Below are 13,990 nucleotides of genomic sequence, written 5' to 3'. Positions count from 1 at the left end.
CCTCCTTTTTTGTCCCGGGTATGAGCTTCCGCTAGTGAGCCTGGCACCTCCTCCTTGTGGAACGCAGATGCTATCATACTATCCTGCTTCGGCCAGACACATTAAGGGCTGATGTGCTATACGCATTATCACCCTATATGTTATGGACGGAACCACCACAATCTTGCTTAATACACCTCCATACTTCCTATCGCTTTTCTACTAGCTTCTAGAGCTAGGGATAGCCACATCAGATACTCACAGATAAGTAATCTTGCAAATCCTGTTGTGGGAAAAAGGGGTATTAGCCCAGAAACAAAAATACCCCCATAAACTAAATGATGTAGGTAATGCTGCAGAACTAAAATTAGACTGCAATCCAAACAAACTACAAATTAGTTACACTTGGACCAAAAGGGTAATCCATCACTCAATATAGTACGAATAGGCTTTAGAAGAAGCATGTATAGGTAAGTTGTTCGTTAATACCTTCAGGGCTCATGCTTTCCATCCAGAAAATCCACCTAGACTCTCGCTGAAGAATTTTATTGTCCCAATCCCCCTGTCTAATTGGGGGATTAACTGTTATGACCCCAATGGCAGAGGGTCTCAGGAATAATGCTAAGTCAGTAAATACAGAAAACCAGCTCATAGGGCAGTGGTAACTGGGCTGACCATATAACTAATCCTAGCACCACAAATACCAGCAGCCGGGGAACGTTCCTACGTTGATCCTAGACGTCTCGCGCCAGCCGGAGAGCTAACTACCCCTAGAAGGGAAAAGAAAGACCTTTCTTGCCTCCAGAGGAAATACCCCAAAAAGTTGGATAGAAGCCCCCCACAAATAATAACGGTGAGGTAAGAGGAAAAGACAAACATAAGAATGAGCTAGGAATTTAGCAAAGAGAGGCCCACTAGCTAATAGCAGAATATAGAAAGATAACTTATATGGCCAGCAAAAAATCCTATCAAAAATATCCACACTGGAAATTCAAGAACCCCCGAACCGTCTAACGGCCCGGGGGGAGAACACCAGCCCCCTAGAGCTTCCAGCAAGGTCAGGAATCACATTTAGTACAAGCTGGACAAAAATGATAGCAAACAAATAACCCAAAAAACAAAGAAGCAAGACTTAGCTTAATTTAGCATGAACCAGGACCAGCAAACAGGAGCAAACAGAATGTGTCTGATAACACCGATGCCAGGCACTGGACTAAGGGTTCCAGGAGGTTTATATAGCAACACCCCTGAAGTAACGACCCAGCTGGGTGCAGACAGAGGGAAGGAAATCCCAGAGTCATATCACTAGTAACCACTAGAGGGAGCCAAAAAAGTCTAATTCACAACAGTACCCCCCCCTTAAGGAGGGGTCACCGAACCCTCACCAAGACCACCAGGGCGATCAGGATGAGCAGCGTGAAAGGCACGAACCAAATCGGCCGCATGCACATCAGAGGCAACCACCCAGGAATTATCCTCCTGACCATAACCCTTCCACTTGACCAAATACTGAAGCCTCCGCCTGGAGAGACGAGAATCCAAGATCTTCTCCACCACGTACTCCAACTTGCCCTCAACCAACACCGGAGCAGGAGGCTCAGCAGAAGGAACCACAGGCACAACGTAGCGTCGTAACAAAGACCTATGGAACACGTTGTGAATGGCAAACGAAACCGGAAGATCCAAGCGAAAGGACACAGGATTAAGGATTTCCAATATCTTGTAAGGACCGATGAAGCGAGGCTTAAATTTAGGAGAGGAGACCTTCATAGGAACAAATCGAGAAGACAGCCACACCAAATCCCCAACACGAAGTCGGGGACCCACACCGCGGCGGCGGTTGGCAAAACGCTGAGCCTTCTCCTGTGACAACTTCAAGTTGTCCACCACATGATTCCAGATCTGCTGCAACCTATCCACCACAGAATCTACTCCAGGACAGTCAGAAGGCTCCACATGTCCCGAGGAAAAACGAGGATGGAAACCAGAGTTGCAGAAAAATGGCGAAACCAAAGTAGCGGAACTAGCCCGATTATTTAGGGCAAACTCAGCCAACGGCAAGAAGGTCACCCAATCATCCTGATCTGCCGAAACAAAACACCTCAAGTAAGCTTCCAGAGTCTGATTAGTTCGCTCAGTTTGTCCATTAGTCTGAGGATGAAAGGCAGACGAGAATGATAAATCAATGCCCATCCTAGCACAAAAGGATCGCCAGAACCTGGAAACAAACTGGGATCCTCTGTCAGACACAATATTCTCAGGAATGCCGTGTAAACGAACCACATTCTGAAGGAACACAGGAACCAGATCGGAAGAGGAAGGCAGCTTAGGCAAAGGCACCAAATGGACCATTTTTGAAAAGCGATCACATACCACCCAGATGACAGACATACCCCGAGACACCGGGAGATCAGAAATTAAATCCATGGAAATATGTGTCCAAGGCCTCTTCGGGACAGGCAAGGGCAAGAGCAACCCGCTGGCACGGGAACAGCAAGGCTTAGCTCGAGCACAAGTCCCACAGGACTGCACAAATGACCGTACATCCCGTGACAAGGAAGGCCACCAAAATGACCTAGCCACCAGATCTCTGGTGCCAAAAATTCCCGGATGACCTGCCAACACCGAGGAATGAACCTCGGAAATAACTCTGCTGGTCCACTTATCAGGAACAAACAGTCTGTCAGATGGACAAGAGTCAGGTCTACCAGCTTGAAATCTCTGCAACACACGTCGCAAATCAGGAGAAATGGCTGACAAAATAACTCCTTCTTTAAGAATACCAACAGGTTCTGTGACTCCAGGAGAGTCAGGCACAAAGCTCCTTGAAAGAGCATCAGCTTTCACATTCTTTGAACCTGGTAAATACGAGACCACAAAGTCAAAACGGGAGAAAAACAATGACCAGCGGGCCTGTCTAGGATTCAAGCGTTTAGCAGACTCGAGATACATCAAATTTTTGTGATCAGTCAAGACCACCACACGATGCTTAGCACCCTCGAGCCAATGACGCCACTCCTCAAATGCCCACTTCATGGCCAGTAATTCCCGATTGCCCACATCATAATTCCGCTCAGCAGGTGAAAACTTCCTAGGGAAGAAAGCACATGGTCTCATTACCGAGCAACCAGGGCCTCTCTGTGACAAAACGGCCCCTGCCCCAATCTCAGAAGCATCCACCTCGACCTGAAAGGGAAGTGAGACATCAGGCTGGCACAAAACAGGCGCCGAAGTAAACCGGCGCTTCAACTCCTGGAACGCCTCCACGGCTGCAGGAGCCCAGTTAGCAACATCAGAACCTTTCTTGGTCATATCCGTCAAAGGTTTAACAACGCTAGAAAAATTAGCGATAAAACGACGGTAGAAGTTAGCAAAACCCAAGAACTTCTGAAGACTCTTAACTGACGTGGGTTGAGTCCACTCATGAATAGCTCGGACCTTGACTGCGTCCATCTCCACAGCAGAAGGGGAAAAAATAAACCCCAAAAAGGGAACTTTCTGTACTCCAAAGAGACACTTTGAGCCTTTAACAAACAAGGCATTCTCACGCAAAACCTGAAACACCATCCTGACCTGCTCCACATGTGAGTCCCAATCTTCAGAGAAAACCAGGATATCGTCCAGATAAACAATCATAAATTTATCCAGATACTTCCGGAAAATATCATGCATAAAGGACTGAAATACTGAGGGAGCATTAGAAAGCCCAAAAGGCATCACCAAGTACTCAAAATGACCTTCGGGCGTATTAAATGCAGTCTTCCATTCATCACCTTGCTTAATGCGCACAAGGTTGTATGCACCACGAAGATCTATCTTGGTGAACCACTTGGCACCCTCAATCCGGGCAAACAAGTCCGACAAGAGAGGCAAAGGATACTGAAATTTTACAGTGATTTTATTCAGTAGCCGATAGTCAATACAAGGTCTCAAAGATCCGTCCTTCTTAGCCACAAAAAAGAATCCCGCACCAAGAGGGGAAGAGGATGGACGGATATGCCCCTTCTCCAGAGACTCCTTGATATATGAACGCATTGCGGCATGCTCAGGTACTGACAGATTAAATAATCTTCCCTTAGGAAATTTACTACCTGGAATCAAATCTATGGCGCAGTCACAGTCCCTATGAGGAGGCAGAGCACTGGATCTGGACTCACTGAATACATCCTGATAATCAGACAAATACTCAGGAACTTCCGAAGGAGTAGAGGAAGCAATAGACACCGGCGGGGAATCAGCATGAATTCCCTGACAGCCCCAACTTGACACAGACATTGCCTTCCAATCCAGGACTGGATTGTGGGTCTGTAACCATGGCAGACCCAAAACGACCAAATCATGCATTTTATGCAGAACAAGAAAACGAATCACCCCGATGTTCAGGAGTCATGCACATGGTCACCTGCGTCCAAAACTGCGGTTTATTTTCCGCCAATGGCGTAGCATCAATACCTCTAAGAGGAATAGGATTTACTAACGGTTCAAGAACAAAACCACAGCGCTTGGCAAATGACAGATCCATAAGACTCAGGGCGGCACCTGAATCCAGAAACGCCATAACAGGGTAAGAAGACAAAGAGCAAATTAAAGTCACAGACAAAATAAATTTAGGTTGCAAATTACCAATGGCGACAGGACTAACAACCCTTGTTAGGCGCTTAGAGCATGCTGATATAACATGTGTAGAATCACCACAGTAAAAACACAACCCATTCTGACGTCTATGATTTTTCCGTTCATTTCTAGTCTGAATTCTATCACATTGCATTAAATCAGGTGTTTGTTCAGACAACACCACCAGAGGATTAGCGGTTTTGCGCTCCCGCAAACGCCGGTCAATTTGAATAGCAAGCGCCATAGAATCATTCAGACTTGTAGGAATGGGGAAACCCACCATCACATTCTTAATGGCTTCAGAAAGGCCATTTCTGAAATTTGCGGCCAGAGCACACTCATTCCACTGAGTAAGCACGGACCATTTCCGAAATTTTTGGCAATACACTTCAGCTTCATCCTGACCCTGAGAAATAGCCAGCAAGGCTTTTTCTGCCTGAATTTCAAGATTGGGTTCCTCGTAAAGCAATCCGAGCGCCAGAAAAAACGCATCAATATTCGCCAATGCCGGATCTCCTGGCGCTAGCGAGAAAGCCCAATCCTGAGGGTCGCCCCGTAAAAAAGAAATAACAATTTTAACTTGCTGAGCAGAATCTCCAGATGAACGGGGTCTCAGAGAAAGAAACAATTTACAATTATTCTTGAAATTCCTACACCTAAATCGATCTCCAGAAAACAATTCCGGAATAGGTATTTTAGGTTCAGACATAGGACTACTGGTAACAAAATCTTGTATACCCTGCACACGAGCTGCCAGCTGGTCAACACTTGTAATCAAGGTCTGCACATTCATGTCTGCAGCAAGCACACGCCACTCAAAGGTAAAGGGGAGGAAGAGAAGGAAGAAAAAAAAAAACTCAGAATTTCCTTTCTTATTATCCCACTTCTGCAATGCTTTAAACATTCAATATTGGCCTGGCATACTGTTATGACCCCAATGGCAGAGGGTCTCAGGAATAATGCTAAGTCAGTAAATACAGAAAACCAGCTCATAGGGCAGTGGTAACTGGGCTGACCATATAACTAATCCTAGCACCACAAATACCAGCAGCCGGGGAACGTTCCTACGTTGATCCTAGACGTCTCGCGCCAGCCGGAGAGCTAACTACCCCTAGAAGGGAAAAGAAAGACCTTTCTTGCCTCCAGAGGAAATACCCCAAAAAGTTGGATAGAAGCCCCCCACAAATAATAACGGTGAGGTAAGAGGAAAAGACAAACATAAGAATGAGCTAGGAATTTAGCAAAGAGAGGCCCATTAGCTAATAGCAGAATATAGAAAGATAACTTATATGGCCAGCAAAAAATCCTATCAAAAATATCCACACTGGAAATTCAAGAACCCCCGAACCGTCTAACGGCCCGGGGGGAGAACACCAGCCCCCTAGAGCTTCCAGCAAGGTCAGGAATCACATTTAGTACATGCTGGACAAAAATGATAGCAAACAAATAACCCAAAAAACAAAGAAGCAAGACTTAGCTTAATTTAGCACGAACCAGGACCAGCAAACAGGAGCAAACAGAATGTGTCTGATAACACCGATGCCAGACACTGGACTAAGGGTTCCAGGAGGTTTATATAGCAACACCCCTGAAGTAACGACCCAGCTGGGTGCAGACAGAGGGAAGGAAATCCCAGAGTCATATCACTAGTAACCACTAGAGGGAGCCAAAAAAGTCTAATTCACAACAATTAACTACCTCAATAACGTTAAATGAGATACTATCCAGGTTCCCACCATGTACAGAATTAACGTGTCTTGCTAGTGGAGTGTCTCTCTTATTTCTAATGTCGCCTAAATGTTCCCCTATTCTCACATGTAATTGCCGTTTTGTTTTCCCCACATAATCCATGGGGCAGGAGCATGTGCATAGATAGACTACACCCTCTGTTTTACAGTTCGCAAAGCACTTGTTCTTATAGATACGTTTTGTTACTGAACTTTGGAATGTATTGGATGGTGAAATACACTTGCAAAAGCTACAATGACCACATTTGAACGTGCCCACAGCCCTATTAGTTATCCATGTCTCTGCTTTCTTAGGGGGGTTATAGCGGCTACTCACTACACTGTCCTTGATGGACTTCCTCTTCCTGTAAGTTACCGAAGGATAAGGGGAAATCCATTTAGCTAAGTCCGGATCAGTTCTCAAAATTCCCCAATGTTTTCTCAGAATCCCCATAATTCTTGTTTGTTGATCATCAAATGTTCCTATTAATCTTGTTTTAGGTTCTTCATTACTCCTCAACCGTGGGTTAAGCAGTGTGGCTCTGTCAGTCATTCGGGCATTATTACAAGCTTCTTCCAGTATTGCTCTAGGGAAACCCCTGTCAGAAAACCTTTTCTTAAGGTCCCTGGCCTTGTGGTTAAAATTAGTACCCAAAGAGCAATTTCTCCTCAGCCTCAAAAACTGCCCGTTGGCGATGCCACGCTTGAGGGGAATAGGATGATAGCTTTCCCATCTTAGTAAACTATTGACTGCTGTGGGTTTTCGATGGTAATGGGTTTTGATTGACACATTTTTCTCAATTGAAATTCTCACATCAAGGAAGGCTATAGCGTTGCCTCCCACTTCATGTGTGAACCTCAACCACAATTGATTATTATTAAGAAAATCCATAAAGGCACAAAAGGTAGATACTTCTCCAGTCCATAGGATGAGGATGTCGTCTATGTAACGGCCCCAGAATTGGATATGGGGGCCCCAGATGACATCCCCATCCCCAAAGACCACTATATCCTCCTACCAGCCCAGGAGCAAGTTGGCATAAGAGGGCACACAGGGGCTACCCATAGCGGTGCCCCTGAGCTGGTGGTAGTATTTGCCGTTGAACAGGAAAAAATTGTGCCATAGAATATACTCCAGTAATTCCAACACAAAACCATTATGTGGAAATAGATGATTCCCTCTGGTGTTCATAAAGTATTCCACCGCTTTTAGGCCTGCATCATGATGTATACTAGAATATAGGGCCTCCACATCAATTGAGAACAGTGTTGTACCTGGTTCCACTGTGATCCCATCCAGCTTTGTTAAGAGATCAGTGGTATCCCTTACATATGATGGCAAAGCCACAACAAATGTTCTCAAAATTTGGTCGAGATAGACGCTACTGTTCTGGGCCAGAGCGTCTATTCCCGACACTATCGGTCTCCCTTACAAGGGTGGATAGCCTTTATGGACTTTTGAAATTGCATAAAATGTTGCAATAACAGGATACTTGGGTAAGAGAAAATTAAACTCATCATTTGAGATTAAGTGGGCAGTCTTGGCTCTCACCGAGATATCATTCAACATCTTTTTGCATAGCAGGGAGGGATCTTGACGTAAAGTCTCATAAGTAGTCTTATCAGATAGGATGTCATTACACATTTTCACATAGTCCAGTCTGTTCATCAATACCATGTTGCCCCCTTTATTGGAAGGTTTTATTATTAATGATGTATCTAGTTATAGGCTTTCTAGAGCATTTTTTTCCCCTTCAGTTATATTAGAGGCAGCCGAATTATATCTTGGGTTGATCTTTTTAATATCTGCCACAACTAATTTTTGAAAGGCATCAATGATCCCTTGATCCCCCAGTGGTGGCCTTTTCATGCTTTTTGGTTTAAGATCTGTAAAGGGACCTTCTCTTAAGCCTCTAGCTCCCTCTTCTGCCAAATCCGTGAGAAGACGTACATCCTCCAGATCATCTGGCATTAAGCCTGGCTGTTGACATTTGTTACGATCATTATGGGCGAAGAATTTCTTCCATCTGAGTTTCCTCAGAAACAAATTAATATCCTTTACCCATTAGAAGGGGTCAAATCTAGTTGTTGGAACAAATGATAACCCAGCCTGGAGTATGTTTTTTTCATCCCTAGTCAAGACATGATTTGATAGATTGATAATCTCATTTATCCCTTCACCTGCCCTGTGGCGTTTCAGTATTAGCTCCTCAGCTTGCTCAATTATTTGTGGACCACTGTTCGTCCCCAAAGGTGGTACCGTATATATCCCTGTTCTCTAAAAAAGATGGAGTAGTTGAAGAGGGACCAGAGGATAATTGTGTGCAGATATCCACACGTTCTGGTCCCCGCCATCTTGTTCTTCTCTTTCCTGAGCCTTTAGCCTTTCTGTAGGGCCTAAAAGTTTCCCTTGGTTGATAGTTGGGATCTGATGACTCAATATCAGAGGAAGAGATTTCTATAGTAGTGGGAGGTCTCGTATTGGTAGTAGTACTATCCACAAAATTATAAGCTCTTTTTTCTTTAAAGGGAACCTATCACCCCGTTTTTTAAAGATTAGATAAAAATAGTGTGAAATAGGGGCAGAGCTGGGCTTTACATTAGTGCCTTTTTGGTGCCTTTACACCCCCGTTAGGCTGCCGAAATACCTTAGTGAAGTGGCCGTTTTGTCCTGTCACTCAAGTTGGTCAGGTCGGATGGGCGTGGTCACAGCGCTGTTTGTCCCCCAGGATCCTGCTCATCATTACGTTGGTGGCGTAGTGGTGTGCGCATGTCCAGCAGGCGAATCCACTGCCCAGGAGATGAATAACGGCGCGGTCTTCGCTATTCAGCCGTTTACCGGTGGGCGCGGCCATCTTTCCTGTGGCCGCGCCTGCGCAGATGGAGCGCTCTGCTGCCCGGGGCTTCAGGAAAATGGCCGCGGGATTCCGCGCGTGCGCAGATGGAGATCACGGCGGCCATTTTCCTGAAGCCCCGGGCAGCAGAGCGCTCCATCTGCGCAGGCGCGGCCACAGGAAAGATGGCCGCGCCCACCGGTAAACGGCTGAATAGCGAAGACCGCGCCGTTATTCATCTCCTGGGCAGTGGATTCGCCTGCTGGTCATGCGCACACCACTACGCCACCAACGTAATGATGAGCAGGATCCTGGGGGACAAACAGCGCTGTGACCACGCCCATCCGACCTGACCAACTTGAGTGACAGGACAAAACGGCCACTTCACTAAGGTATTTCGGCAGCCTAACGGGGGTGTAAAGGCACCAAAAAGGCACTAATGTAAAGCCCAGCTCTGCCCCTATTTCACACTATTTTTATCTAATCTTTAAAAAACGGGGTGATAGGTTCCCTTTAAACTCAGTTAGATCCCTTAGAAACTTTTCATGATTCTATCTTTCAGAGCAATTTTATATTTCTCAACTGCTGATTTTAGGTTTTCTTCCATAATAGCAAAATCAGCCATTGATTTATGTTTCAGAATCTCATCAATCTGCTCTTTCAATTTTTTTGAAGTGTTTTCAAAGGTACACTTTTCTTCCTCCAGGAGAATTTGCATAAACCTCAAGGAGGAGGCAATAGATAATTTTTCCCACCTTTCAAGTAACCTTCTGGATCTACTTCTTAGGGCTGAGAAGATGTTAAATCTCAGCCCCCTTGGGACAATCCCATTTTATATAATTATCGAGTGATTGTACTTCCCACCAGGACTTGATGTTCTCCTAATAGGTGATCAAAAGTTCAGAGAACAGAGTTTTCAGATTTGGGCCCGCAGATGTACCTGCATCTACCTCAGCTTCGGAGAACACCTCCCTTACTTCATCAAGCCAGCTATTCGTGTTCAAAGGTCCCGTTAGAAACCCTGCCATAGCACTAAAGTATACAAAACCAAAATATTTTTTTGAAGGGTATATTAATTAAATTACCCCAAAGAGAAAAAACCCTATAAAAATATCTTTATTAAATTCTCAATTAATATTAGTTTTTCAATAATACCAATTACCAACACCAAAAAAACGAGCTAGGTGATAAAGCTGATAGGTAAGGATCCAATAAAAGCCAGGAAACTCAAATGAGGGTACCAAATTCCTACTAAAACCCTAATAGGCGCCTAGAAAAACTGAACTTTCCTGGCAGTGGCGGTTGGCACCAATAAAGTTGACATGATGCCCCCACTCCGCGTCGGCTGTCCCTCCTGACCCTATAGTGCCCTATCAGCTACCCAAGCCCAAACCCAACACCATACACACGGAACACTTGATCTATCTGAATGATCTATCTCGTAGAAACCTCACAAAATAAATAGAGGTGATGGATGAAAGCTGATTGGTACAGACTGTTCCTGGCTCTGTCTTTAAATTAGGCAACTAGCCTGAATGGCCATCAGGGATATCAACAGCGTTGATAATGCCTCCTCGCTGTATATTGAATTTCTATTAAAATCTGTATTGAATCGTATTTATAAATAAATCAGAATTATTAATACTTCAATCAATTGTGGGAATCTGCACTTGTTGCTCCCACTTCTAAAATGGTGCGTAATACCTTTACTCTCTTCTGAGCATGCGTGTCAAGCAATAGAGGATGTTGTCATTGGTGCTTCCTGGTGCCTGCGCCGTTGAATAGTTCTTCTTCACCAAGATGGCGCCAAATACTTCAGTGAACAACCGAGCATGAGCGGAAGTATTCGCACCTCCCATCTATCCCCTCTGTACTTCCTGTTATGTGCACTTTGCTAATGAGTACGCCGTTCTTTGGCACTATTGAATGAATGGGGTGAGTGATATTTTGTGTCAACTATACACAGCTTTCATTGATTGCCAATTATATTATTGATTTATATAGATGACTGTGTGAATATGTTTTAGCAATTCTCCACTTTAACACATCACATTAACTATAGGACTATTATACTGTCTTTGAATCATGTAAATGAATGTGGTATATCTTAAATTGTTGTAATTGCTGCTAAATACCTAGGTAATTTGGTTGCCTTAAATATCATGCACTTGCCCTTTTGTATTGCTTGAGAAAGGTCCACAGCTCAGGACTCTAAACGTCTCCATCAGGGCAATTAAATTGCACGTGATCTTCACTTATTTGGTGTGCTGCCTCAATTTTTTTGAATTTAAATAGATAATGGATAGATATTATTATTATATATTATTTCTCCCACCCATACAGCATCTTATTTGAAGCATCATCTGAAATGACAGGTACTCTTCACTTTAACGCCTCTGTTTGTGGTTAACTTGCTTTAGAATTTGAAATCTACTTTACTTACACAATCTTGGCATGGGCTTTTGTGCTGGTAGCGAAGGCTATGAAAAGTTCTTCATCCACAGTTGGCATGTCATCTACGTATACTGCTTCCCCAGTAGCCTGCTTAATGCCAGACTGATGTATTATTGGGCGTCCCACGGGGTCATCACATGCTTGATTGGATTTAACTTCCTATATAATACAGAGAAAAGTATGATAGTGCTAATATAGAAATAATTATTACAGAATTTCGGTCAGGTAATTCACACTTCCTGAACTACAGCAGCATGGATCCAGGACAGGCTCCCTCATTGCAGTCATCTATATTTAATTGACATGTTATTGTGCTCAAGAGAAACAGTTTTAAAATGAGCATGATGTGACAGTGGTCATACGAATGTAATAACTTAATGATGTGGATCTTATGACCATACATATACAATCGAGATTTAAAGGTCCCAATGCCATTCAAAGCTGCTTCTAAATGCCACATGACATGTGAACAGACCATAATGGGCATGTCTATTAGTGGAAAAAAAAGGGATAGAACACATACATGAAACAAAGATGTCTTTGTTACGGATCTGCAACACAGGACTAGGGTAGAAGGGGGAAAACTGACCCTGCACTATGACTAGACTGAAACCCTACGATGGAGTGGGCGACCCATTCCTTTTGAATAGACCCACCGACGATCCTAGGTTAATCTCAAGCGAAGACCTATAGATAGTAGGAAGGAGGTCCCTAGAAGATCTAAGCACTGGGTACAAAAACGGGTCACCTCCTAATAGAAAACACAGAGAAGGTTACAGAAACCAACTGAAAACAGAAACTAAGGCTAGTAGAACCAGAGGTACCAGCACTAAACAGATAACACACACAGAACACAAAGTAAAGCACCAAGCCAGAATTAAAGCAGATTAACACTGTTGTCCAGCAAGGACTGGGAGTCAGGTTCTGGTTAATAAAGAGTGATACAATCTCCTGACCCAAGACAAACCCAGCACCAGAGGGAAAAGACCAGCAGCCAGAACTCCACAAGAAAATGGCGGATAGTCAAACTAAACAGATTGTAACAGTCTTCTTCTAGGCCTTAGGCTATGCTTACATTTGTAAGCCACAATTAAGAGAGGATCAAAAATGTATTGACGATCGTCTGTTTTTCATCTTGAAAAAAGAGATGATTTTTCCTTTGCGTTGTTATCACCTGTATGACCGCTTTTAACATCCACAGTTTTTATACATCTGCAGCGTGCCCCAGAGTCCTGGTCGTTGCAGTATTGTCGCGCTTCCACAAGGGGGAGTGATGGTACGTCTGATGGTACTAAAGGAGTTCACCTGACCAGGTATCACAGTCACACACTACACTTCACACTCCGGCCACCAGGGGGAGCAAAAGGTTCTATCTATTAAACCACTCCTCACACTCGGGTAAAACTGGGGGTTGGATAGGAAGTTAGTCAGAAAGCTGCCTTGGTGAGACCCAGAGAAGACCTGTCAGGCAGACAGGGAGAGAAAAGGAGAAACATCTGAGCTGCAGACAGAGGTCCCTGTCAGGGGTGGGATCCTGACAGAGACATAGCAAGAGATAGAACGTTACGGAGCTGCGCCTGCACCTCATTGCGGCAGCATCCTAAGAAAGGACAAGAAGCAAAGTATATTGTGGAGAAGTGAGAAACGAGATCACAGCACAAGGAGATAATACCGGGAGGAGTCTTGCCTTAAGACCGGCAACATCCTTCTGAGGCGCGTAGCCGGTGGCCGGAACACCGAGGAAGTAATTGGCTCTACGCATTACTTCGAAACACGGCAGGACAGTTAATTCCAAGTTGGCTGCCCAACCTTTAACCTAATGAAGACAACGGAGGCAAATTGTGGGAGAGGGGCGTCTCTAGGGTCCCTATAAAATAGCTCCAGGCCTACCCCGTCATACGGGTCGTCCTAGCCATACCATCTGGGGGACGGAGAGAGAACATCAGAAATATACACGAGAGTTGTGAGGACTATCCCGTGGTGCTCAGCAGGGAGGTACTACAACACACAGGCGCTAGTAGGAAGGCTACTGATTTCCACCTGCAAAGGGAACTCTGGATGTGCCTTTGGACCGGCCGGACTTAGCCTGCCCTGTGAACGGTACTCTGGACTGTGGACGCTGAAGTCTTCAGTAAAAGGTAAAGAGACTGCAACCTTTGTGTCCTCGTTATTAATCGCGCCTTACAACATCCACCATTACCACCTACTCTTCAAGGGAAGCCCTGGGAACATACTTCACCTGTGGGAAGGTGTAACATCTGGCTGCCATTCCATCACCCCAGCGGACCCCTAGCAGTGTCGGTCACCCTGACATAGCGCCACAGGTGGCTTCACAAACACTTGACAAACTACACCTTTAATTGGGCGCCCCTTAGCAGGGCC

General features: G+C 44.7%; 1 protein-coding gene across 2 annotated transcripts in view; it reads right to left on the bottom strand.

The window, feature by feature from the left end:
* The window catches only part of LOC143784153 (aldehyde oxidase 1-like), a 291,675-nt gene that overhangs the window by 140,215 nt on the left and 137,470 nt on the right, over window positions 1-13,990 (bottom strand). For both annotated transcript variants that reach the window (XM_077272028.1, XM_077272030.1), the window contains exon 17: window positions 11,598-11,767. In XM_077272028.1, the coding sequence (XP_077128143.1) occupies window positions 11,598-11,767 (170 nt within the window). The remainder of the gene's footprint in view (window positions 1-11,597; window positions 11,768-13,990) is intronic.

The sequence above is a fragment of the Ranitomeya variabilis genome, chromosome 7, assembly GCF_051348905.1.
Source record: "Ranitomeya variabilis isolate aRanVar5 chromosome 7, aRanVar5.hap1, whole genome shotgun sequence".
Lineage (NCBI taxonomy): Eukaryota > Metazoa > Chordata > Amphibia > Anura > Dendrobatidae > Ranitomeya > Ranitomeya variabilis.
Note: the sequence above shows the minus strand (reverse complement) of the source record. Positions and strands in the feature narration are given on the sequence as shown.